The 27,408-nt window shown below is 35.2% G+C and overlaps 6 protein-coding genes across 7 annotated transcripts; 3 read left to right on the top strand and 3 right to left on the bottom strand.

Annotated features, from left to right (window-relative positions):
* Window positions 1-104: 104 nt before the first annotated feature.
* LOC120337932 (modulator of smoothened protein-like) lies at window positions 105-3,862 on the top strand. The gene has a single exon (XM_039405843.2). The coding sequence runs from the start codon at window positions 135-137 to the stop codon at window positions 654-656; it is 522 nt and encodes a 173-aa protein (XP_039261777.1). The 5' UTR covers window positions 105-134; the 3' UTR covers window positions 657-3,862.
* On the top strand, window positions 3,760-7,540 carry LOC120337931 (proteasome assembly chaperone 1-like). Its single transcript, XM_039405842.2, has 7 exons — window positions 3,760-3,980; window positions 4,314-4,402; window positions 4,550-4,663; window positions 5,295-5,395; window positions 5,560-5,755; window positions 6,405-6,538; window positions 7,136-7,540. Exons 1-7 carry the CDS (start codon window positions 3,760-3,762, stop codon window positions 7,208-7,210), a joined length of 930 nt encoding a protein of 309 aa, XP_039261776.2. The 3' UTR covers window positions 7,211-7,540.
* Window positions 7,541-11,145: 3,605 nt separating this feature from the next.
* LOC120337545 (mitochondrial import receptor subunit TOM22 homolog) lies at window positions 11,146-11,718 on the top strand. The gene has a single exon (XM_039405367.2). It carries the CDS (start codon window positions 11,241-11,243, stop codon window positions 11,634-11,636), a length of 396 nt encoding a protein of 131 aa, XP_039261301.2. The 5' UTR covers window positions 11,146-11,240; the 3' UTR covers window positions 11,637-11,718.
* Window positions 11,719-13,404: 1,686 nt separating this feature from the next.
* LOC120337455 (IST1 homolog) lies at window positions 13,405-15,385 on the bottom strand. The gene is made up of 3 exons (XM_039405215.2): window positions 15,154-15,385; window positions 14,865-15,008; window positions 13,405-14,542 (listed from the first exon to the last, which is right to left on the bottom strand). Exons 1-3 carry the CDS (start codon window positions 15,333-15,335, stop codon window positions 13,663-13,665), a joined length of 1,206 nt encoding a protein of 401 aa, XP_039261149.2. The 5' UTR covers window positions 15,336-15,385; the 3' UTR covers window positions 13,405-13,662.
* Window positions 15,386-19,723: 4,338 nt separating this feature from the next.
* LOC120338175 (uncharacterized) lies at window positions 19,724-21,094 on the bottom strand. The gene is made up of 2 exons (XM_039406118.2): window positions 20,343-21,094; window positions 19,724-19,924 (listed from the first exon to the last, which is right to left on the bottom strand). Exons 1-2 carry the CDS (start codon window positions 21,078-21,080, stop codon window positions 19,724-19,726), a joined length of 939 nt encoding a protein of 312 aa, XP_039262052.2. The 5' UTR covers window positions 21,081-21,094.
* Window positions 21,095-23,858: 2,764 nt separating this feature from the next.
* LOC144428005 (uncharacterized) lies at window positions 23,859-26,409 on the bottom strand. Of its 2 annotated transcripts, XM_078116636.1 has the most exons (6): window positions 26,128-26,409; window positions 25,518-25,592; window positions 25,255-25,440; window positions 24,982-25,167; window positions 24,581-24,658; window positions 23,859-23,975 (listed from the first exon to the last, which is right to left on the bottom strand). In XM_078116636.1, exons 1-6 carry the CDS (start codon window positions 26,263-26,265, stop codon window positions 23,898-23,900), a joined length of 741 nt encoding a protein of 246 aa, XP_077972762.1. In that variant the 5' UTR covers window positions 26,266-26,409; the 3' UTR covers window positions 23,859-23,897. The 2 variants fall into 2 exon arrangements, with proteins under 2 accessions (XP_077972762.1, XP_077972761.1); XM_078116635.1 differs by having other exon boundaries at window positions 24,982-25,440.
* Window positions 26,410-27,408: the final 999 nt, after the last annotated feature.

The raw sequence follows: 27,408 nt of genomic DNA, 5'->3' as shown, positions 1-27,408 counted from the left end.
CCCCCATATTTTTAAGTATTCAGTTTTGTTATATATCTGTATAATACTGATATTATATATTTATACATATATATATATATATATATTTTCTTTTCATAAAAAAAATCTCAAGGTAGCTATTCCAGTATTCAATAATGGATAAGCTAACAATAATATCAGGAGTTTTATTTGTCACTGCTGAAGTTTTTGCTGTTGCAAGTCTTGGACACCCAGATTGGATTAATACGGGTGGACGGGCTGGTGATATTACGTTGGGTCTAACAATGCAATGTCAAACGATTTATGGCAGAAAACAATCTTGTTTTGCTCCAGATTTACCACCAGAATGGCTCGGGACTCGACTGTTTTTAGTAGCCGGAATTGTCTGTTTGGGGATAACATGTTTACTTGTTGTATCTTCACATTGGAAGCGTGATAGACTAATTTATGCAAGATGGATGGCGTTTATAGCAATTGGATGTTTATCATATGTTGGAATGTTATTTCCGATTGGGTTTCGACAAGTTACTGTTGGAGGTGAAGCTTTCAAATTGCCAGAATTATGGAGACTTGGGGATTCTTATAAATTGCTTTGGGTGTTTTCCATTATCTTGTCATGTTCCGGTTGGGGCATGTTGATGATGCCAATGAGATTATGGATGATGAATCGGAATTGATAAATATCATGAATTGTCATAAAAAATAATTAAATTAGTTTTTTGGTTTGTGATATGTGAATGATTTTTACTAAAATGTCTATTTTAAATCATGCGACATGATCCAAATGGCCACACCTATTTCTGTCTACATTTCCGTGTGGATGAAATTTCATCAATCATATTTTTTCATGAAAGTAAGCTCAAGGCACTGTGAGTAGCAACTGAGTGAGCAACCTTCTATGCAGGGATGGCCATTTCCGAATACTAAACTATTCCGAATACATTCTAAAATAATGTTTTCGAATCTGGAATTCCGAATACATTCTAAAATCGAAAATAACACATTTTTGTTTTAGTTGATTAAAACCCAGTAAATTAGAAAATAAGCTTCAATAGAAATATCAGAATAAAGCCACAAACCAACAGTATATGTACACAAAGTTTATAGCTATCGATAAAAAATAATAGCAACTTGTGACACAGTCAGTTCATTAAAATTATTCATTTGTACAAATGACCATATGAAAAGATAGCCAAGAAGTTGACTGACGCTTTTTATCAGTGGTACCATGATATACGATAATAGTCAAGTCTATTGACAAAAATACTACATGTATTCAGATAATTGTGTATATTTTCTGAGAGTAATAAAATTTATTTGTAATACAGGCAACAACAATCAAAAATCCATTATGCCTTTAAAAATTCTAATATTTAAGCCTAGAGTATTCTAATACCTTTGTATATTTGTATAGTAATTTTTGTGAAACATATTGTTATTATGTGTAACATATTGCTGTGTTTGGAATTAGAAATAAATTAGTAGAGAATAGATGACCACCACTGCCAGCCGCGCAGCCAGGATTTTCGAAATCGGAAATTTCCATTGCCGCCTGTAACGCGCTCGTTAAAAGAGCCGTCTTTTCAGCGTATAATGATCATCCTGTTACGTAAAATATTCAATCCATGACAACTACGAGATTCTAAAATATCTTTATATATTAATTTAATGTGTCCAACGTAATAGTAAAACAATACTATTCGGTCCACGGCGATCTGTGACCTAAAATTACGAGATAAACTGCCTGATGTATTTAATTTTAATACGTGTTTTTGCAATCTTGCCAACTCGTTATCGCCGTAAGAAAAATCTTAAATAATTATATAAAATCCTGTTAAGTGTAGAGTATAATTCATTTCATACAATGAATATACATATAAAGTTCAGCAGTAAATTAAAAATTCATATTCATCGCCTCGATTATGCCACCTGTTAAAAGAGTCGACTTTTACAACAAATAATATAACAACGAATATATATTTTTCTGTTGTGCAAAGTGATGAATTCGTGACCGACACGGGCATATTTAAAATGTCTTGCTTTATTAATTTAATTGTCTTCAATTTAACCTGCGGTTGCGTCGACAAAATAAAATCCTCACCAGTCTTATTATATACCATTGCAATCCGCGGTCATAAAAATAAAAACGCGAGGTGAACTGCCCGATAAAATATTGTTTTGATCCGTATTTTGCGAATTCGGCAAATATTTAGATGTACTTGTTAACAGTGACTTCGCTCGATCGAAATGCTGCCACTCTGATTATTTTTAGATAAAACCGTTCGAAAAATCCATAAATATGCTGTAATATCTCAGAGTAAAATTTATTTCATCACAATAAAATTGATTGAATATACTTTAGATTAATTATATTATATACATCCTCACAACCCGGGAAAAAGTCGCGTTTCAAACCTTGTATCGTGTTAACACGAAAATATTCGACGGCAATTTGAGGTAATGGATAATCAGGCAAATCCCGCCCTCAATTAGTGACGATATGTTTCTAAACGCCGACCAAACATAATGTGTGCCAGAGGCCCACGAAATTTTGCAATTTTCACTGCCTAGAAAATCGTTTTTTAAATTTTTGCGGGCCTCAATAAAACTTATATTGTTTACGGTTTTATTTTCAGTATTTTAAATTGCCGCTTTTCAATCAAAAAGTTGCGTTGTCTTTAGAAACTCGCCGCCGATGAACGTATTTACCAGATTCACAATTCCGTGCGCCTACAAAAATAAAATAAATGTTATCGTTATCGTGGAACAAATTTGTAGAAAATTTTCGTTTTAGAGAAAATAACACAATCGTAAAGGCGTTTACGGGCCTAAATAACACGTTACGCTGATGAGTGATGAAATCAATCACGCGCAAGTTTCTATCGAGAATGTTTTTATTCAACGGAAACGTCTCGAAAGCGGCGTGGAAAATGTGTGACGTCACACAAATATCCGATATTCTTATGAACGTGAATTCCGATATTCGAATGACGAGATATTCGAATACTTAATTCGAATTGGCCATCCCTGCTTCTATGACATTTTTGATATGATTTAATGCTGTCGGACTCCTAAAATATATATTCCCAACTCTCATCATTGGCTCTCTCCGATTGGAAGAAGATTGGACTATTTTGTTGTCTTATTATTGATGGTATCACACTATGGCAAGCCCCGCCCTACGAGGCCTATCCACCATCACATGCTTGACTGATCAATTATCCTTGCCTAATTAAACTGTTTTTTTCAAGGTCTGCCATTCTATACAGTTTAAATGTCCTGATTTTGATATCATTATGCTTTTATACATTTATATTGTCTTTGTATGTTTTGGTATTGACTACCAGGTTTTTGTTTATTTTTTCTATTATTAACACCGAATTGTAAATCATAAGTTACATTCGCAGTATTTTTTTTAACAATATTCAGTTTCTTATGTAGTCCTATATACTAGCAGTGTTTGTATTATTTCTGTTTGAAAAATCTTGTCTATATTCAACATCATCTCAGTATAAGATTAATAAAGGTGCCCCTATTTAAATCTTACAATATGTAGATGTTTCTGCCATGCATTCTATTTGCATAATAATAAATCAGATTTGTGCACCCTAAATGCGCATAATATACAGAATTGTTGTTCGAATTTTGTTTTAATTACTGTTTTACTGTGCTCATATTCCAAGTCATCTCAAATACTTGATTTGTCCATAAATATGTATTAGGTCATAAAAATGTTTTTTCACATCATTTCTTTATCTCGAATGAAAATATTTTTGTTTGATGTCACAATATCCTGACACAGTAACTTCTAGCAGTATGCACATGTCCAGTATAATCATTGATTGCATTTTATGTTTTCCAACGTCCGTTGTATTTTCAATAGTATTGATATTACATACCGGTACTTATTGTTACAAAATGGCAACTTTTCATGGAGAAATATTACCAGTTATTTCAAGAGCTGTTGACGAGGAGGAAGAGGAGAATGCTTCTAAACCAAGGTTTGGTATTCTTCTGTTTCTATGTTAATGAACATCAAGACTGAAATTGGTTTATCTTGATTCAACTTATAAATCGCTGAATGTCGGTAATTTTTGACTTGTTACCATTAAAATTGTTCTTGGTCGCTGCAAGAAAACTTGTTAATTATGAGGTTGTGTAATAGCTTTTTATAGAGTTGTTTTTGTAATGTGATTTGTAATGTTCTGGGCAAAGTTTTAAATTAAGAACAAATGTATCAAAATAAAGGCATTGTGGAACAATTATCTAGATACATACAGTATATAATGTTTTCAATTGTTATCCCGTGATTGATTATTGATATTTTATTTTAGAGACTTGGTGTTGAAATGGTCTGCAGATCATGATCAGAAAGCATTAGAGTGTGATAATCTTATTATTGCTGCTGGAGAAGTCGCATGGAGTGAGTTATTTCATGTTTATTTTTTACGGACCTACCGTAGTTTTTATATATTTTATAATATAATATTATTGTACAAACTTTTACGATGTTAAATTTGTGATGTAATTCACTAGGCCTTTTGAAATATAAACTAACATTTCTCTTTAGGTTTTCTCAAAATATATTATGACCTGCAGAATTCTGACAAAGTAGTTGAAATCATTGAAAATTCAAAAGAGGACGATTGTATTTATGAAGCTATCTCAAAACAACCTAATATCGGTAAGTAACTCAAGAACACATTGCAATTTTATGATGGATATAAATTGTTGCAAATGTATGTTATCACTTCACCTAGAGGTCTCAATTTAATGAATCTGGTCATATTTATCCCATGGAGAGGAGAGACGATAGGACTGCTCAATCATATAGCATATGGCCATAATTATCTCCCACCCATTCGAGAGTGGTTGGCACAGGATTATCACACAGAGCAGCTTTCAGCATTCGCTTGATCACAATCATATTTGATACAGTGGAACTTCTAATGTATAAAATTATTGTTTACAGGAAAACTTGGCATATAGCATGATTTTGCATCTTTAAAACATTGATTTGGATATTCAGAAATGAGATAAAATACAGTAATTGGAGTATTCCAAACAACATGAATATAGATTCCATAACTGCATCTAATTAATGCGCTACTACTTCAAAGTATCTAATTTAATTATCTGACTGATTCAGTCGAGGAAATGATGATCATCCCAAGGGATGGTCTGTTTCGTCTCAAGGGGGTGTCTGCATCCAACATTGGTTTTGATGTTTTAAATTTTGATAGTTTTCAATATTTAAAACAGTATTGTCATTGTTTAACTTTCAGATAAAACAATACAATATACTTTAATTTCAGTGTCAACAATCTATGAAAAATTTAATAAACAAAAAAGGAATATTTTTGTATCCTGTAAGTCATATATTCCACCAGAACAAATTTGGCCATGGACAGCAAAGGTAATTAATTCTTAGGTTTTTTTGAAATTTTATTCGTTTGTATATGCATTACATAATCTGAGAATTACAGAATCTGACAATATTTTACTGAGAATCCAGAACTGTTTGGCAATATTTTTTGTTGTATTTTAATCTCACATTTCATCACTCTTTATCAATTTCAGTTCTTCAATATGGTCAAACCGTTAAAAGATGTGTTCGTCTTGTCATCTTCCACGATACATGAATATAAATGTGAAGACATGAATTCAATTAATACTCCGTTTGTAAGATCTCTATCCACAACAACAAAACCTAAGAATCATCCAGTATTTACTGTACTTGAACAACCAAATTTAATGAAAAGTATACCTGCTGCAAGTAAGCGTTTATTTTTTTGTTCATTCAAGCCCGATTCTGTCACAAGCGTGTTGTCTTTCATTCATGGTTGTAAAAATAATACATATTAAGTCACAGCTTGCAAAGATCTGAAAAGCCTCTTGGAAGAAAGGATTATTTGGAAGGTTATAGCTCGTTACGTGGATAACTTACTAGCTCGTATTTAGCAGTAACTGACGTTTCTTGTAGCTCCCAGGGAATACTTGTTTGTGGTAAAATGCTATGATTTCAAGACTTTATGAATGAAGCTAACAAAAATTAATACAATTTGTGGGTATAATGGTCAAGTAGTTAGTTGCCGGTCTGATTATATTGCCTTCATAGGCTTTTATCAATTAATGCCAGATTAATCTTTCAGTCTGATGTACAGAGTTGGGTACGTTATTGAGTACGTTAACTGAGAAATTTCCTTCCAAATCCAAGAATTCATTATGTCAAGTTCAGAGCCACAACCAATGTAAGGTTATTAAGGATGAAAATTCCCACAGTGATCAATCTATAATTACCTTATCTTAGCCTAGACCAGGGTGGTTCAAACCCAGGCCGCTTCATTATCTATGGCCCGCGTCACATTCTGAGAGTAATCAAAAAATTACACTTTTACACTTAATGCACTTTTCTTGTTTCACAGTCATCACCCACTGTCAGTTTCAAAATATTCCTGCAACTGCTTACATCTGTTATACTGAAAATAATCAACTAGATTCATTATCAATTCAAGCTTTTACTGAGCTGCTAGGAACACCTCAGTTTAAAATATCAGTAGTAAGTATAAGGCTAGTCACAATTTCATTTATGATATTGTAACATAAATACTCATGGTAGTTGTGGATTAGACTAGAATTTTGTGAATATATGGCCATCGGTGATTACTCCATGGAAGCCTCTCATTACTTTTTTCAGAGATTTTTTTCACTCTGTAGTATAGAGCAGTGTTTCTCAACCTATGGTTCACAGCTCAAAATTGAGCCGCCTGAAGTGAAGATTTTCCTGGGTTGCTTGTTTTTAAACCTAAAAGTTACTAATTTTACTTTGTTTTATATAAGTCCTTCAATTTTGCGACTATGAAAGTACTACATGCCCTTTAGTATTTGAGCATAGCCGTAGGCCGCAGGTTTTTATCAAATTTATTTAAAAAAAAATTTTGATCCCTTGAAAAAAAAGGTTGGAAACCACTGGTGTAGGGCTGTGCTATTACAATACTATTTTTGTTACTGGAGATTGCTGCTGTACAAGAAGTCTTTGACCACATCCATGCAATGAGGGTCTAAAAAAGGGACTATTTTAGTGACTGGACTATTTAATCATTGTTCCTCTTCATAGACTTATTCCAGTTAATTATTGTTACCATCATCTATTTAGAATCAGGAATCTGTAAAACAGAAAATATTCAATGCGGTCAAAAATAGTAATGTTGGAGTAGGTTTGTACACATGACGGAACATCTGATTGAAAGCAACCTGATTTGCCTGTTGCAACTCATGGACAACTCTTCAAAAAGGAGATAACAGACATCATATCTATATCACAAGCAGTGCCATAACTTCATTACATAATTTGTATTCTGCATTTTAGCCTCGCTGTTTTTACAGATATGATATGGTCTTGCTATGATAATCTCATCAATTGAGACGCTATATATTAGTTTTCAATAGTTGGTGATTATTTTTGCATCGATGAACATTGCACTACCTTGTCTCTATTTGCATGCAATATTCTATTTTTTAAGTTTGGATACATTGAGTATAAAATTCAAAATCAGACTTGCATACGACCAGTTATTTTTGAGAATCACTAGTCTGATAGAATGAAGTAACATTAGCAATGTGGCAAAGATACAAGTCCAGTAATAATCGTACATAAAGGTTACTATTCTACATTTATTCAGCTTCATAACTTCATGGATCCGAAACTTACCGTATATTTTTTTTATAATGTGCTACCATACTTCGATAGAAATGTGGGTGCACTACCATTTTTGCTTAAGATTTACATGTGATATTTCATTTAGATCTCCACTTGGTTATTTAGTGTTTCATGATAAAACGTGCACCGATCCCATTAATTATTACTTACCCTGGTTATGTTTCCCAGTCTTGACACTCACATTTTTCTCATATCTCTGTGATTATACTGGCGCTTATTTATTGTGTCAGAGCATGCTGGTTTAGGGTTACCATACGCTTTATTTTTTTCCTGACATCTCCGGGGTTTCAGTCGTCAACTTTGCGTCGGAGAGAAATGTTAAATAGTGTCAGGAATTTTTGAATATAGTGAATCCATACTACAAACCCTAGAGTTTTCATATATTGCGCATCCATCCAAGTAAGCGATTTTTTCAGAAGTTTATTTTCTCACCATACTAAATGCACACTTGATATACAAATTGTAACAAATAAATAAAAGGCATTTCAGGGTGAGGGGAGCCGCGAGAAACCAAATTTGGTTATCGAGCAGCGGCACCCATAACTGCTTTAGCTTCCACTCAACTGTTCTCTCCTAAGGCTTGAACTATATTTCCTGGAACTCAAATCCACTTGTATGCTCCAGCTTGAAAAAACCACCATGCTAGCATCCAACGCGCGAATGCTAATGACAAGGAAGAACTAATTACGATATACAAGATTATGATTCTTGCTGCCTCTCTGCATTGTCTTCAAACCTCCTCCCTGACACAAAACGCATTTTCGTGAGCAAAAATAGACGTGCCATTGTCTTCAAACCTCCCCTCTGACACAAAACGCATTTTCGTGAGCAATAATGGACTGCGAATATTTCCTGGTATTGTGTTGCTGTATTTCAATAGCCTCCGCTGAACCCTCGATTTCTTTTTTTACCTGATACAAAATTTATTTAAATGAATGTTTTCCGGAGTATCGAATTCCTTGTTAACAATGACCAATCAGCAATAAGTCAAAGGTGACGTAACAATGGTAATTTGTGCAGTCGCTCAAGTGTGGTCGTAAACACCGGCTCGATTTCGCAGTTTTGAGTGTTGTGTTTTTGAAAATAAGTTTTAAATTGAATAGTTTAATGTTCTCTGATGAGCTTTAGTTTAAATGCTATATTTGAAAAATAGTATCAAAAAAGCTGCGACAGACTTGGCTGAAATCAGCTGTCAGTACCTGTTAGCAGAACGTGGTTAAATATTTTATTAAAAATGGTGGTTTTGAACATGTGAACAAGTGTGTAAGAGTTCCCGCTCCAAAAAACTCCATATTCATATAATTCTAGCGTTGAGCAATTTTTGACTCCACACAACACTACGAACTAAAGACCTTGGGCGCATGGTTGTTCTTGTAGCTATTCACATCCAGATGTCTTGCGATAAGCTGGTTTGTTGGGCGTTTGCTGTTTTTGCGTTGTATGGTACCGTATCTTGCAGTAGGCATAGACATAAAGACGCGCCATCTCATTGCAGCATTGAGTCATTTTTAGTTCTAATATAGGGTCTGGTATAGTTTAGTACCACATGTACTTCTAGTTGACCTGGCTCAACAATTTTTGCAATGCCAATCCTAACCCCCACCTGACCTGACTACGTCACCGAAAAATTACGTCATTTCGACGTTACAGTGGCGTAATAAGGCCCACCGAAGTATGCGGATGCTCGTCCAAAACGCACAGACGATCACCCGAAATCGAGCAAGCAATTTCTCTCGTTTTCTCGTCACAACGATCACTATAGGAGAGAGATCGCCGGCTTTAGCAAGTTCGTTATCGGCGGCGCAGATGTCATTTCGGGCGATCGTAATTATACTTTGGCGATCCCTATGACGTGATGGTGACGTTGTAGTGACGTAGTTTTTGGATGACATAGTCAGGAATAGCTCACTCCGTTCCGACCGTCGTCGGGTGCGGACGTGTCAGCTTGAAAAGACTAGTGAATGCTACTCATCGTTGTATGTTTCGGTATCTATAATCTGTATCGCGTAATATCAACATGAGCAAAGCCCATCCACTGGAATTAAAGAAGTTTATGGATAAAAGATTGGATTTAAAGTTGAATGGTGGACGATTTGTTGCGGGTATATTGCGAGGTTTCGATCTTTTTATCAATCTAGTCGTGTATGATGGAACAGAGCGTAGAAAAGATGAGATCACTGCACCTGTTGGAATGGCCGAATGGTGGTCGTGCGTGGAAATTCGATATTAATGTTGGAAGCATTGGAACGGATACAATGATTTTAAAGTGAACCAACCGAAAACGACAAAAGAACCCAACACTCCAATCCATTTACCAAGCTTGTTTTTTAGTAAAAAAAAATTTGTCACTGTGTTATTTTTACAATATAATTGAAGTAGGCCCACAACATCACCATTTTTCGTCAGCGAGTGTTTTAATCCATATATCTGTATAGGAAAAGCACATACACGTCTCACATTTTAATTTGAATTTATAAGTTGTTGCCCGATGTTACACCGTGTTTTTGTTTTATTCTGTTTTTGGGGGACGGGCACGTACTTGTACGTATTTAACTTTTTTATTAAGTTATGCCCGTCCTCCAGGTTCTCTGTATTTTGTTTGTCCCTTTGTTGTTGTTTTGTGTTTTGTTTGTATCAGAGTGACCGAATAAAATTGATTGATTGATTGATATGCAAAATTCGTTATGCTACGCCCACCGGAAGTACTTGTGGTACTAAACTATACCAGACCCCTAATATAAATTGATGACAAAAGCAAACACAACACTGCTATAGGATTTTCAGTATTCATGGTCGTGCTGTAATTTTAAGCCTGTATTCAGGTATTAGTGTATCTCAGTATGTAGGTTGCTGTGTGATTTATATAGACTAACCTTAACGGCAAAATACTGAAATGCAAAACTAGAAGATGTTGCTCATGATTTACCTGGTCATGCTGTCATGATTTCATGGATTTGGACTACCTAACTTTGAAATAGGAATAGGGAAAATTAAGAATATCAGAATATGAATGAGGATCTTTAACCCAATACAAGTAACTGCTATGGTATGCAGGTATGGTATCGTATGAGGGCAATGAAGCTACAAGCTGTGTTATATATCTTACGGTATGTGGCAAGGCGCATCGTGCTAACTTTGAGAATGCGCATTGCATCTCTGATTACCCTGCATGGTATAGCAGGTCCGAATCTTGTAGGAGATATCTATTTGCAAGAGAATTGCTGGACTCCTTGCCGCCATAGGATGTGGTTCACATAACTGCATCTGAAACAAATATCTAGCTAACTAATCCCATAAATGGACTGGTAACCGAACGAGAGGCCGTGGTTCGTCATATGATTGAGCCGCCATATAAGCTTTTTTTTCACCCGGGATAAGTACATAAAGCCTGTATGTCTGGTGTATTATTGATTTTACAAATTGGTATTTGTATTGTTTTGCTATCTGATAATTATGTTGTTTCAATATACAGGGTCAGTTAGTCATCACATACTTCTACATATAATACTATATTCCAGTGATTTCATTTCCAAATATAGAAATGGCTACAGGAGATTTTGGTAGTATTCCTAAAATACGAGAAATTGATGATGAAGATGATGAAGACTTTGAAGATGAATCTGTACTTGAAAGACTTTATGGTTTAACAGAAATGTTTCCTGAAAGACTTCGCAATTGGACTTATTCTGGTTATAACACGGGCAAAAAATGCTCGAAAGCTGTATATAAATTTTCACGTTCTTCATTGTGGATTGGAGCTACAAGTTTTATTCTTCTTGTTGTGCCAGTTGTTTTTGAACAAGAGCGATTTAACTTAGAACAACAGCAACTTGTTCAGCAAAGACAAATGCTTCTTGGACCAAATGCTGCTATGTCTGGTTCTATGGGCATGCAACCCAGTGCACCAGGGGCTATGGCTCCTCCTCCAACCAAATAACTTTTTTACGATGGGATTTTTGCTTCCAATCATTATGGTCCATTTCACTCAATGGTTATGTCAATACATTTTTATTTCCAAATATTGTTTGATGCTCCGTATGAATGTGTAGTAGTTGGGTTACATTTCACAGAGTCCTGCGTACAGAGACAAGGTAGAAAATTGAATGTATTAAAATTGCTCAATTCTGACTATAATCTTTCATAGAAAATTATGATTAGTCTCCACTTGAATTTGACTTTTGATGAAAAATTGTTGGAGATGTGATACAGATTGATAATTGAATTATTTGAACTCTTTTATAAAAACTTAGAATGAATTATTCCTGAAATAGTTGTAGTCTGGAGTGTCACACTTACAAACACTACAATTTGAATGATTTTGATTCTGTCAGTATTTCATAAGATGTACTACACCCTAATACAGTGGTTCTCGTGGCACGCGAGTAGCTTTCTATCTTCCATACTGCGTGCGGTTCCATACTGAACGTTTTTATAGCATGTGCCGAGATACCCTGCTAGCGCCTTGTTGCATCATACGGATGTTACTATTTCTACCTTATGTTTGTGCATAATCCTAAGTTTTACGACTAAGCGGCTAGTGCCGACCAAATGTGTCCCGAGTTTTGCGACAATCCAGTGATAGCCTTGATTAAAGCCTTTCAGCTCTGATGGTAGAGGATGCAAATTCTCTCACGATTTTGCATGCAATTAATACTGCATATAATTGATACGTTGCAACTTTGTGTGAAGGTCCAAAAATAGATGTTGCCCCACATAAAATACTTCCATAGCATAGTGCCTTTCTTGTGCGTTTGTTCCCCATCCCAAAAGGGGTTCTATCAGTGGCACGCGGCTAGAGTAAAAAGCACAAAAGTGGTACGCAGTAAGTATAAGGTTGAGAACCACTGCTCTGATAGGTGAGAGCAGAATAGGGCGACAGGTCAATTCGGGCAGGGCATTGTTTATGAATGTATTTGGCTGTAGATCACTGACAAGACTTGCTTTGTGAAGCTAACTGGTTTTAGCATACAATAAATAGTAAAGCCATTTGTGACTTTCAAATCTATTACCCTCAGAGTTATCTCTTCATAACACATTGGTGCATCAGAACTTATATTGAGCATATTCGTCTCAAAGCTGCTTGTCCCCATACCAGGGATGGTACGGTTCCAGTTTTGGTAGATAAATCAAGGTTCTGAATTGAATCTTTGCAAAGACCATGTTTCCGAGAGGCTTGCAACTTGCACACATAGATGCTTTATTAGTGTGTGGGGACAGTGACTTTAATTATGATATTAAATTATTGTATTCTCGATGCCGTGAGCATGTATATTTTTCAATATCCTATAATTTACAACTCTGTAAAAATGACGCAGACTCGATCAGGGGCGCAGCCAGGATTTCAAAAGGGGAGTCGTCCCAAAATCGAAAAGTCCCATTCCCTTCTGAAACACTTGCCGCGATTAAGCGCTAGTTAAAATAGGCTTTTTTAGCATAGGATGACTTTTCTGTGGCATTAAATATTCGATACTCCAGATGTATGTGAACCAAGATGGTGGACATTCATATTCCTAATCCTCGTATTTCAAACGTAAATCATTAGCAACATCGCCACCAGGTCAGAGTTAGGCCACAATCTTATTCCAGATTTCCGTATTTTAGTTCTATTAGGGGATTAATTGTGTTCAACGAAACGGTCGAGTCTTCTTTCGACAAAATAAAAACATTACTACCCCAAAATATTTAACAATATTTCTTGCACTGGATTGAACCGCTTGGATTTCAAGATATATTTTCATATACAGAAAAATTACATTACATGGTAAAAGTGCACATATAAAAAGTAACTGATGTCCAGATAAAGTACTGTGCTGTACACATTACATGATAACTAATGTTTTTATCTGAAACTGGATTTGTGCAAGCAGTGAAAAGATAATTACGATGAGAACTGCTGCACACTGCCCACTGCATATATGATAAGATGTTTGCTATTGAAGATAATTGCCAGTTTCCACTTTGTTTCACTTTTTGTTTTTAAGATTTTCAAATCGCCTAGTCAGATCATCAAAGTCCATATCATCACCACCAGTATTTGCTGGGCCGCCTCCTCCAGTGGCTGGTGGTGTGTTGAATGAACTGGGTACAGATGGTAGGTCAGGAATTCCAGGCGACACACTTCTTGGTGCTGGAACTGGAGGTTGAATGCTACTTTGTCCTGGTTGTGGGCCATTTTGCGTTGATGTTACGTCAGGTGGAAACTGTGGGGTAACGCCAGGATCATCAACGAAATGCATTTTCTCTGGGGAACCAGCTGGGTTTTTGTGTGGCAAAGGTGGAGCCTGAGCACCCTCTGGCATATCTGGAGGAGGCCCCATATATGACGCACCGCCCACGTTAGGATCCATGGGTGAATATGGGGGTAAATTAGTTGGCCCTTGTGATGGGCCACTGAAACCAGATGCTTCTGCAGGATATCCAGCAGGTGCAGAAGCACTAGGGGGGTATGAAAATGGGGCAGGGGCTTGAAGTTGGCCGCCACCACCCCCGCCAAATCCACCTCCACCATTAGGACCAGGCCCTTTTGGTCCATTATATGGTGGATCAATAGCCTTGTCATACAAGGCTATCAACTCAGACTCCTCAATAGCAGCAGGTGCAGCTCCAATATCATCTCGTAATGCATCTTCATCCGGTGTAAAATCTATGTTGCCAGATCTAGCAATTTCAATCATATATTGCTCGACTAGTTTTTTAGGAGGTGGCGAAGGATCAAGCTTATGCATCAGACGATCACATACTGTACCAACATCATTTGTGTGGCAAGCATGCATATACTCTTTTCCGTAGTAGGCACCAAGATGTTTTTTAATAACCATCAATTCTTCTACATTATTTGCAAGTCTAAAAAATAAAATATAAGTGATATTTATGGCGAAGATCAGTCAAGGATTTCAATTGATTTGGGGAAATGTCAGTGAACGAGGCCATATCATTATAGTATAGCTGTTAGCCTAATCACTGTTAACATTTCAGGTTACAAGAGATCCCATATTTGTGTGTTGTACCTTTACCCAGGGTTGGAAAATTCAGAGATAGTTTAGGACCTTATTGTTATCAGAGTAAATATAAGGTAAATATATAATATAAGTAAATAATACAGTGAATAGGACTATTCATCACAGGTAATTTAAGACTTATGTCAGAATAAATTATGAAAACTGACCTTGATGAGACCCATATTACAGACGAAATGGGTTTCTTCAAACTTTCATCCAAAGATTTCGATGCCAACATCAGCCCTATTCTTGCCATCAAAATGTCACAATACATTTCTGTTATTTCCATGGCTTCCACCATATAGTCTTCTCTGAAAACATAATAGAACAGATTGTTATTTGCTATTATGGTTGATTCTTCTGTTTCGAGATAGATATTAAATCTTTTTTTATATTTTGCGCAGCCACAACTAAAATTTATGTCAGAGAAATACTACATCAAATCATCAATCTTACCTTATAATATGTTCAACACGAATCCTTGCTCTGTCAAGTTTTCCTCCTCTGATATATTCAGCGATGTCACGTCGTTCTTTGATCGCAAGTTCTGTCTTTTTTTTTTCCAACAATTTCAGACGATTTATAGACAGCCGAAGGTTGACCTTCAACTTTTTTTCATTAAAACCACCACCGAACATCTTTGTTTATAATTTACTTAAAGCCAGTGAACTGTCAAGTGCAGAAGAAAAGTGCATTAGTTCAGTAGTTCCAAGCTGAGTTAAAGCATGTTTGTATGAAAAAGTTGAAACTAAGGAAGTTCAAAACGAATCAGATACTCAAATACATTCTGAAATTTGTGATTGAAATAATAAATTAGTGATTTAGGATTAAATTGAAATATTTTTCATTCAAAAATTTGAAACCTCATAGATAATATAATTTGATATCTAATAAATTCCTGATACTATAAAAATCAAGTACAGGACAGGATTTACATATTTATTCCGTGGAAGAAGAAAGCCGATAAGATGGCTTAGCAATGCTTAGCGAACGACGGCCTCTCGTACGGTACCGGTACTGTTCTAAGCCATGTCTTTTCATTTACTGTTATTTTAACAAGTTGGAATAGTTTGACTGATTAAAATCTATAGCTAAACTATTGCGAACACCAAGTCTCTGAAAGTATGAACACTGAAAGTAATACAGTAATATGATATAACAGCGATCTGGCGATTGTAGAAGTATAGGAAACTGGCCTCATAAGATGTTCCGTCTTTTTTTATTTGCATCATGTGATGTATGACGTAGCATGAAGTCATGTGTAACTGACGAGTAGGCACGAGACAATCTATCATTACATTTATGAAAGATGGATAGATAATGATTTATTTCCGAATATTTTATTAAAGTACTCATTACAGTAAAAATAAACGAACAGTAATCATAAATATAATCGGAATGGGGCGGGTAAGACCGCGAGGTCAACTGACCTCTAAGAAAAGTTTTGTATCACGACAAAACACTCTGATGCAGGCATCGTGAACGCAATGAATTTTTTTTTTAGTTTTGAGCCTGGTTAACAACTTAACAGTACTCAATAAATAACAAGAAAGGCATAAGAAGGGCCTAAGGCTGATTATAATTTTCTCAATCTAGATTTATTTTGTGTTAGACGAAAAATCAATATTCGAGAATGAGGCAATTTATATATATGCACGGGGTAAGAAAAAAATATCCCATTTCCAAAGCTATATATACACACTTTATTTTTTTAAAGTATATATGATAACATCTTTGATCATTTTCACACAAACATAGCTATATATATAATAGTGAATTCATATATATCCATTGTATGAATATTGCAGCATACACTGATATTTGCATATGATTGAATCAGAGCATTTTTTGCTAATAAATGTTGTTTAAATTGGCGATTAAACAATTTTAGGAAACACTGTTTTATACACAGGGGAATAGGAGACTTTGCCATACGTTAATACCTCCCTGTTTAAGCGATTTCTTCGTGGCTGAAGATTGGAATCGCGGGGTGAAAAACAATTTGTTTGATTCGTATTTGTCAGTGGTTCCCAACCGCCGGTCCGGAGATCGGTGCCGGTACGCAAAACAAATCTTCTCAATTTATATAGCATTTCGACTGATTGAGAAAGTTTTTTGAAAGGTAATCTATGTGATTTTTCTAAGTAAGTTTTTCATTCAAGACTATTCCCAAATATTTTATGGTACGTGTTCTCTCTAAACTAATTGTGGCAACTTCTAATTTAAAGTTTTCGTACCTTTTTCCCAGACCCAAAAATCGTGCAAGTTTTTTTTCGGACCAGGGGCCAAGAACGCCCCCCCCCCCCCCCCCCCCACACTGGCGGGCCATGTAAGTATAACGTAAAAAGTTACATTTTATCAACAATATTTACAGTGTTACGAAAGCAAAATTGGAAAACAATAAGCCTCGTGACGAAACTATATTTAATCACAATTTCAACAAATTCCTTAAAAATTATTTTAACAAAATCACCAAACTCATATTTCATGTATGTAAAGTTCCCAGATCGCTATTCATCCAAAACGGTGTTCAGTCACGCTCGAACGGCCGAGCTATGTGGTGGGTGTTCAACTGTTTCATGACATTATATCAGGCAACTGGTGGAAGGGCGGGGATTACAGAAGGTTGCTAGGTCGTTATTGGGCACTCAGTTTGATATTACGTTAATAGGATATTACATTGTTGTCTTCGCTTCAAAATTTATTTCTTATTCCAACTCATGAGATATATCAGTGGATCATAAAGTCTAATCCTACTGGGCATCTACTTACGCACGCGTTACACGAAGGTCTAAGAACATCAAACAGGTTATTGAAGTAGGATAATATGTATTGTTTGTGTATGACAGGTTGAAGAATGGTGTGTTTTATTTGTGGAGACATCCGAGTGTATGTTTCAGATAAAGTTTATTATTTTAAACAACATCAGTTATAAGAGTTTGTTTCCAAATAGTTAAGAAATTATGTGGACACTATTTGTCTTGTAGTATTAATGTCACAGTAAAATCCACCAAAGAATTTCAGAAATATTTTAAGGGGATGGGTTGTAAGCTGATTCAAACGTATGAAAAAACATAACGACTATTCTTGAAGTTTAGTGGTATGTCCTGATTGAAAATATTTTTTTTAATCAATCACAACTCCGGCAACTGAATGTTTTGTTGCTGAATTCTTCGTCGTGATTACTACAGGAGTTTCCACGTGAGCCGAAAATTGAATGGCTTGTAATGAATTGTCGATTAACATCGCTAACTCCGGGTGTGTTTGGATAGCAATGCACGGGCAACTTTGCTTACTAAATGACTATCACGAGCTGCTGTAAGCAATGTAAATAGGTTTTCATTACAGTGAACACTAAAATGTACATATTATTTTTTTACCCAATATTTCAATAAGGTTATGCTTGTAAAATTAGACTGGCATTTGTAATATTTGGCTCTGAAATCCAGGTTCTCAGAAATTGGAATCCAATTTTCTTTAAGACAACAAAATCTCCTCCGATGGCCCGTGCTCAACCAGGAATGATTATATTCAACGCATCTCTGTTTCTGATGCTGAAATGGCCTACATTTCATCAAAAGTAGGCTAGTTTCTTTGCTATCACAAAATTAGTTTACATGTCTGACACTGATCTCTTCTCATTTTTTTCAGAAATTTAATTTATGTACAAAAGCATCTGCTTGCCTACATCAAATGAACCTGCCTTCATTGGAAAAAGTGTTCTTTAAACTACTAATAATAGCTGCTAATTTAAGTTGAGTGGCTTATGATGTGGAGTGGCTTTAAGTTGGGTGGCTTATATACTGGTCGAATTATTGTACAAGGCTATTGTTGAATTACTGAAAATGACTCAAAATTACTCAATTGATATCGGTTGAAAGTTATCCTAAGAATGAATGAATTTCGGTAAAACTTTGTGAAAAAGTTGTTAGATGTGAATCTGGACTATTAACCCACCCGTATAGAATGTTAAAATATGTCATGAACCGAACTCAAGTCTATCATTTGAGCTGTATTCAGTACGAGTTTTAAATTATCGTTTTTCGAAATTCTTATTGTAGAAACAATGTACGTTCCAGTGCACAAAATTTGTTTTAATCTACGCTATAAATAAATATACTTAACACAAAATTTACATACATTCAATATATCACATACATAAAAAAATGTTGTTCTGAAAAACTATTTACATTCCATTTTCAAACTTTATATACTTTCAAAATTATTTGTGGCGATCCCCAATGGTCGGATTGGTCGCATAAATAAGCAAAAGGCAATTGCTGCAAGGTCTTATTTTCCTATAACATTAAGTGGTGACGTACGATTTCATTTCTGCCGACTAAAAGTGGTAAGCAACTATATTTGAGGACGATTAACCTTCCACATTAGCGTTAGGAACACCTTGGCTGTCGCAAAACTAATAATCTTGGGTAGGTCCGAGGATTCAAATAGCAATGCCGTAGGGCGTAAGCTGTAGAGGGTGATCATGTCCGAGAAGACAGTTGGACTTCTGGAGTCATTGACGTCACAACGTGATTTACATAACCACGAGTGTGCTGTGACTGAAAAAATATTCCCGAGATGAGGAGTTTTCTTATGAATATTCAAAAATTCTTATCCCATCCTTCCGGTCTATAGACCGACAGGGTTTTGGCAGTGAGCGTACCCGACATTGAAAGACAATATTGCCACATATAAGCTTTCGTTATTATCTGGTCTGTTTTTTTAGATTTTTATTCAAAACTGCCTCGAATAGTGACTGTTCTCATTTTCGTTACATAAGATTTTCTTGTTAATTCTATCTACATTGAAATATTTTTGGTTGATAATATATATTCCAAATTTCATGCTACGCCCAATTGACGTTCAAAAATCCGTAAACTTTTTCACAATTGTTGAGATACGGGATGTATATATTGATATAAGTAATTAATTTGAACAGCACTGTTATTTTTACTTTCTACACAAAAATTGTCGCAACGTTTTCATAGAAAGAACAATAATAATGTAATCATATTGTCTTATTTTATATTTTCCAGTTATCTGTGTACAATCCTTTTTCGGTATTCCCACAAAGAGAATGCCTCGATTTGATATGTCTATCGAGATCGCGTCTTCTGACCAACACTTTACCACAGAACTTGCATCGATACGGGGTGTCTCCTTCTGCATGAAGTCGAACATGTTTATTCAAATTACTTGGGTCTCCGAACGGTCGACCACACACCTGAATACAATGAAAGTGTCAGAACTTACTAATAAATAAATGCTTCCCCTATCCTAGGGTCTAGGACTAGGTTGTACTTTCTTGATTGTTACCCGCAACAATGGCCATTCAGCAATAAGTAAACGGGGATGTAGCAATTTGAATATTAGCCGGTCGTTCAGACACTTGTCTTCTCTTTTTAAAGTATGGTTGTAAATTTCCTTTCGTTTTTATTTTTTTGGTTTTATTTGACAAGATGAATTATTATTCTGAAATTTAAATTTCTGATTTTTCTGGTCTCTGGAGTCGTGGGGAGCGAGAGTATATTAAATAACAAACCGAAATCCAAGAAAAGTGTGAATTTGAAGCAATTTTTCTTGGAAATTCATTGCTAAAAATGCACAATATATAAAACTTCACGAGGAAAGAATTCACTTACTTTACATTTCAGAGGTTTATATCCTGTGTGAGTTCTGATGTGGATCTTCAATCCGTATTTTCTTGAATATAATTTACCGCAATAAATACATTTGTGACTTTTTCGTTCTTTGCCAATATTGTTGTTGACCAAGTCCAACTTATTTCTTTGCAGATCATTTAGATCTTGGGTATTGTCTTCGCGTGATTTACTGTTACATGTTTCAGTTATATTTCTAGGCCTATCATTGTTTTTGAAGGCTCCGTGTACAAGGACTGGAGCTGGATTGTGTGTTTGGCTTTGAAACGAAGTTCCGGAAAACTGCGAATAACTAGGCATTATATTGGTTGGGTTTGGGAAAAATGGAGAAATTAACGGAGTCGGTGATTCAAAATTCAAACACCCGGGTGATCCACTGAGACGAGTTATCAATAGTTCTTTATATCTTGCATTCAAATCTTGTAATAAATAGTTCGGTTTCTCACAGTTTGTTGTGCACGGAAAAGGGGAGATTAAATTTCTTCCCGGGGATTGTATTCCTTCAAATACGCTTCGCATTAACCATTGTTGAAGTATAGACGAATACAGACTGTTCTGCATGGAAGGCAAAGCAAACTTTGTTTGGTGTTTTGATTGGTTCGGCAAAAAAGTGTCTCGAGGAGAAAAAATTGGCGCCGGCATTTTCAGTCTGAAAGCGCCCGAATTTGGAAACTTTATATCGGCAATATGCGTCGTATTGACCGGAGTAGACGTCGCCATTTTATTTTCTTGTTTCACCTGGTTTGCAAGTTGTCCCTGTTTTAAGCGATTACAAATATCAGAAAAGTTGTATTATCAAATGCGTTAGATCTGTGCATTTTTTGAAATAAGAACATTAAATTATAATAGCAGTGCATAAAACACATTTTATTGCATTCAACGAATTACGATATATACAATTCAAGAAATATTCTAAATGGGCAATCATTTCCAAATCGAGGTAAAAACTTCACTGCTACCATTTTGTCTGAGAGCTGTACTTGTAGACAAAAACCGCGCGTATAATCCCCTGATTGGAAAGACGGTTCTTGCAAATACATATGCTTCAAGCTAATAGTACAAAATTTACGACAAACGAATGGACTACGAAGGGATTTACTACAGAAAAATGAATTTATTGTGCAAGAGGTTGCAAATATCTACAATCTACCACTTCTGCTCTGAAATATATATATATTGTTACCGCCTACATGGAACCACTTTATAATCTATATAACCTGCATATCCTGACTATCTTTCTATATAATTCATTTCTCAAACATGTGTCTCGCTTTTAATACAATCGGGGAAATTAACAACACAGAGAAAGGAAAAGCAATACAAACAAGTGACAAGTTTTACGTGATTTGAAATCTTTCACCCAAAATAATAATCTCCTCTCGTGTTCTCAGCCGGCGCCGTCTTATCCGAAGTTTTGTCAGATGAATGCTGACTGGTTTTAGTGATAAATAGCAATGTTATATGTGGTATTGTGTTCGTATGACAGGTAGAAGACAGTGTTTTTACTTGTGGCGACAACTCCTCAGATAATATTTGCGAATCTTCTCAACAGCATAATAATTCGCCTTCAATAGGTTTAAGCTAGTTTGAGTTTTGGAATAAATTGTTGAATAATATTGGAATGATATTTTGGGTTTCATAAAATATGTCTATACCAAATTTTTGATAATATATTTGGAACTAATACGCCGACAACACGTTGGATTATTTAAGCGCATCATGTTGTTCTGTTTGAATCTTTTACAATATACAATACGATACAGTACAATATAAAAAAAAATATCTGTCAATACAACTCTCGTATTTTTTTGGTATTTGAGAAAAATTATGTTATTTATATCATTACTAAAATAAAGCTAGAATCAGTCTGCTGATAATTTAGCAACTAGTTCTTGCTTATTATGCATTCTTCAATTCAATATGCTTGTAACTTTCCGAAAACTGAAACACCAAATACATCCATGCGCAAATATTTTCTGTTTTTAAATCTTTTTTGAGGGTACAAATACTTTTATTATATATAATACTTTTATTTACATAATTCCTTTGTGTCTAAATTACTATTGCTTCCTTATACCCTACTTATCATACTTACGGACAAGGTGTTCAGTACTTGTAAAATCACCAGATGGACAATTCTGAAACATAGGTTATGCTTAAGTAGTAATTGAGGTATCATACATCGGTTATCAAGGAATTGACATTTGGTTTAATCGAGTGGCCTCAAGAGCTTGCTGGAACACATAAGTGCAAGGTGTGCGAAAGGTGTCCAATATTTCTATATTTTTAAGCAACTTATTACGATAATATTTCCGTTCTTTAGGAGTAATTAGATTAGCGTATGCCGAGAACCAAGTAATTTCAAGTGCTAGCGAGTGTCAGCGCGTACGCATAGATGCTTGGTTTTTCTTTCTGTAAATGATAAATCATATTAGTATTTTGAGTAATGTTTAAATTATATTTGCTTTTGTTTTCTGTCCTTGTTTATTCTTTCTTTTTCTAGGTTTAAGGCTGGAAACATATATCTTTGTCTGTTGTCAATCATTTTTAAAATTAAAATCAAAACCCTATGAAATGACTGAGAAATCATAGGCTATGAAATGGCTTGTTTTATAGTGAAAAACAATCGTTTTAAATGATTGGTTGAAGTAATGATTTGGAAACCATGTGTCATTATTTGCATCTGCAAATCGTGGGTGGAAAAAACTGCGCTTGGATAGACGAATATAAAAGTAGGTTCATATCTGTTTAAAGATCTCATGAACACTTGTCGAACTGAAAATATTCTGGACTTCCCAAACCGAACTTTTTATTAAAACCAATAAGGTATTTACCGGGTACAACGTTTTGCATAAAATAATTATTTTACGCATTGTTGCAATCTAACTTTTTTGTATTGCACAATATAAAATCAGACAAAAAAAATTGATATAATATATATATTTTCAATATCAATATGACTACTAAGATGTCAATGCACGTAGTACAAGTACGGTAAGTTTGCGTTCGTTTTCTTTTACGCTCATCCATGACCGAAATTCATTCAGTCAAAAAATGTCTTTGTCATTCCGGTGTTGTGTCCTCTTGGTTTCCATTCTCGGTCCAACACCTTTATTTCTTAAAATTAGCCCGTCGTGCACTTGCGTATTGTGTAAGAAACGAACTTTGCTGGTCAAATCCGACGGCGTTCGCTTCGACGACGGCTATTGCGTCATAAAACGCCTACATCTCTCCGAGTTTGCGTGAATTTCCCAATGAATTTCATTCGACGATTGAGCGTCAATTGGACATCATTATTGACGTCATCCTGTCAGATTAAAGATATATATTTTGAAAATAATAACAGTAGTTTTAGAGAATCTTGTAATCAGTAATCTATGATTTTGCAAACGCAAACATTGTTGATCAAATATATATGTTTCCATAATTAAGACAATTAAGTTGGAATTTGCATTAACTAATTTGCATTAATTAAGTCATGTGTTATTTTCATTTATACTTTCTCTGTGTTGACACTTTATTCGCAGCAGGAAGATCCTATAAAAATATTTTAACATTTGTTTGATTCGATTTCATGTCCGTTTTCCGTTCTTTCTCATCCACCATTGAATCCATCTGAAAATATTAATAAACATATATTTTATATGCTACAAGAAACACATACGTGAGTACCACAGGTTTAACTTGATTTTCATTGTCACATAAAAAATCTTATATAAATTCAATTATAGAATTGAAGATGCGCCAGACGTTTGAATCCATTTTGAGCAATCAAGATTATTACAACTATTTTATGAACTTGTAAAATAAAGAATATCGCAAAATTCTTATTTAAAAAAGCGACCCCGTAACAAAATTTCAGTTTATTTATCAATGGGGTATATGTAAGCATATTTTCTTCCGTAAAACGAAAATTCCAGTCAGAGACGATGACACACAATCTCATTGATCATTTTGAAATCTATTTATTCCATAGTGCTTGACCAATTCCGTCACGCTTGTCCGTCACGAGGATATTTCTGGCGAACGAAGCCTTACCGATGCACGAACGTGATCATATATTCAAGCATTGCTCTCATATTTTCTACTAGACGCGGGTTTTTGTTATAACCCAGAACTAGTATATTCATTTATTAGCTTCGTGAAACTATCGATATGTAACATTTTTCGCATTATGACCATTTCTTAAATTTTAGTTTTTTTCGAAGGTTATTGGTTACCTTATCCCACCAGTCCAACGACAGTCTTTGTTCTGCATACTTGGCAAAAGGAATTTCGATTTCCAGAGGTGGCGTTTCCTTTGAAAAGTGAAATAATTAGTCTGCTTTATCAAATGTTCATTGACTTAAAATATTAATTAAGGATGCTAAACTGCCAAATTAGAACTAAAAATAAAGAATCAAATAATCGTGCAACACAGTGAAAAAATCATGTACAATTAGATAAAACACATGTTGAATTGGATTATTTTAACTAAATGCTCTTAAATATTATCTATAATGCGTATCAACATTATAATTTTACAGTATAAAGCTTGTATTTAAATATCGATGCTACGAACACGCATGTTTAAAAGCTACAAATATTGTTTTACAGTTCAAATGTGAAAAAATCTACTAACGTCATCTAAGGAGATGCCATCTTGTCCAAAAAGGTTGGGATGTCTTCCCGGTGACCCGAAATCAGGTATAAATACGCCATCCTTGTCAATAATGCCTTTGTAAACAGAAGGTCCAGAAACATTCGGATCTTTCAATGCCAAAAGAAGACCAACATCTATCTCGTCTGGTGGAAGACAAAGGAAAATCTGAATAAAATGTAGTATAAAGCTTATATGGTGAGAATTATGGATGTTAAAAATACACGTGCAGTCAAATGCGACAAATCCACTAACGTCATCGAGGGAGATGCCATCTTGTCCAAAAGATTTTGGATGTCGTCTCGGTGACCCGAAATCAGGATTGAATACTTCATCCTTGTTTATAATGGCATTGCGGGCAGAAGGTCCAGGAACATTTGGACCGTTCAATGTCGAAAGAAAGTCGTCATCTAACTCGTTCGATGGGCAGCAAAGAAAAATCTAAATGAAATGTAGTAATGTAATATTGATATTGCAACTATTGTATAATCATCACACCAATATCTATATCATCCTACCTTTCGTAGTAGTCTTCCACACCGGTGTGAAAAATGTTTTGTCTTCGACTTGGCCTGAAGAAGTAGTGAAGCAATCTGTACAATTCAGAAAGCATGTATATATAGTTTTTATGCATTGTGGTCCTATTCCTATTACACACACGGGGAAAACTGAAGAAAAATGATATTTAGGTCATTCAATCAATGACTAAATTATGCCTGTCAGAAATTCAATTTAGCAATCGGGTTCATTTTAAGATCTGATTAATTAAAAGTATATGCTCAATTGGATTTTGCAGAAACCGTTATTGTTGCGCGATATTGAATCGTTACCGATGGAAAAAACTATTATACACAAGTACAATAGTATTAATAGCCTATAATGAAAAATTAGATCAACAAAGCAGAATATTTGCAACCACCGAAATCCAAAAACGCTAATTTGAAGGAAGCATCAAGCGACAAAGTGGTGGATGTCGAAGTACAAATAGCAATGAAATTTAATGGTATCGGGCATTGGTAACAAACGCACTGTTTGTTAGTTGCAACTAATGATAGTACATTATCCTAATGTTCAAAAAACTTTTGCCTATAAAAAAAAAATGCTTGTAGTGATTTAATTAATTCTAACCTTTCGATTTTCACGAGCGCGGACTTTGCTGAAAAACTTCGCAATCTTTTTTAATGAGCCATTTTCTCGACGACGACTGTCCTGCTTCTCCTGGATGCAGGCTCTAAGCTTGATTTTATGATTGTCCTCCATAATCATAAGCAATATAAACCCGAAAGATACAAGTTCCAAAAATGATTTGGTCGCTTGCGATTCTCAAATAGGAATGATTTTCCTCAAATTACAATTTGTCATTTAATTACATGTCATTGTTATGGCACACCAGATTATAATGCCATTTGTGACGTCATAGACAAACATTCCCGTAGTAAGTCGAGTACGGTTTTGCCTCATCATATTGTTTTGTTTCTTAGATTCGGTATCATCAGGGGATATATGTTGTTTTTTCTCCATATAATATTATTAACACAGGGTATTTCATGTAGTTTCTCAAAGTGAGACAAATGATATTCCCATTTTATTTAAATTGAAACTCCTTGCGATTTTCTTTGTCCCGCGCTTCAAGAACACTTTTTCTCTTCCCACTTTCGCTGCTGCTCCTTCGCTACTAGTTAGATGTTCTTGCTGGTTTGTATTTTCGCTTGCTCACATCTTCTTTCCCTCTATTTTTTTTTTGATCGAGATAGACAAACATTCCCGTAGTAAGTCGAGTACGGTTTCGCCCTTATCATATTGTTTTGTTTTTTAGATTGGGTATAATCAGGGGATTTATGTCATTTATTCTTCATATATGATTAACACAGGGTCTTTAATATGGTTTCTCAAAGTGAGACAGATAATTTCCCATTTTCATTCAAATTGAAACTGCTTGGATTTTCCTTGTCCCGCGCTTTAAGAACAACTTTCCTCTCCCACTTTCGCTGCTGCTCCTTCGCTACTACTTTCCCTCCATTTTTTTTTCTTGATCGAGAGAGCTCTTGATATTCGCTGGACTCTTTTCTTCTACGCTTTTCTATCTACCTCACTTCTTTTACCCTTATCTGAATGGAGGAGCGCCCTTGTTTTTATTTGTTTTATCTTCTTCACTTTCTTCTTTGGCTAGCATCTTTGGCTCACATTTGGATAGCTGGATCCACATAGACGTTTTTTCCATTTCCTCTCACTCTTTTACCTTATTTTTTCATTGACTGGCTGACCTGCTGCAGGCGACGCTGGCTTGCGCCATTTTCCTAATTTCTAACGCCCTTCCTGACGCCGGCCTAGCTTATCTCTATTTCCTCTCCATATATCTCTACTTTCCTTGGCTGGCCAGTGGCGGGCTCACATTTTCGTTACCTACGT

This window comes from Styela clava, chromosome 10, assembly GCF_964204865.1.
Source record: "Styela clava chromosome 10, kaStyClav1.hap1.2, whole genome shotgun sequence".
Lineage (NCBI taxonomy): Eukaryota > Metazoa > Chordata > Ascidiacea > Stolidobranchia > Styelidae > Styela > Styela clava.
The sequence above is the reverse complement of the archived record's forward strand: the minus strand, read 5'-3'. Positions and strand labels throughout refer to the sequence as shown.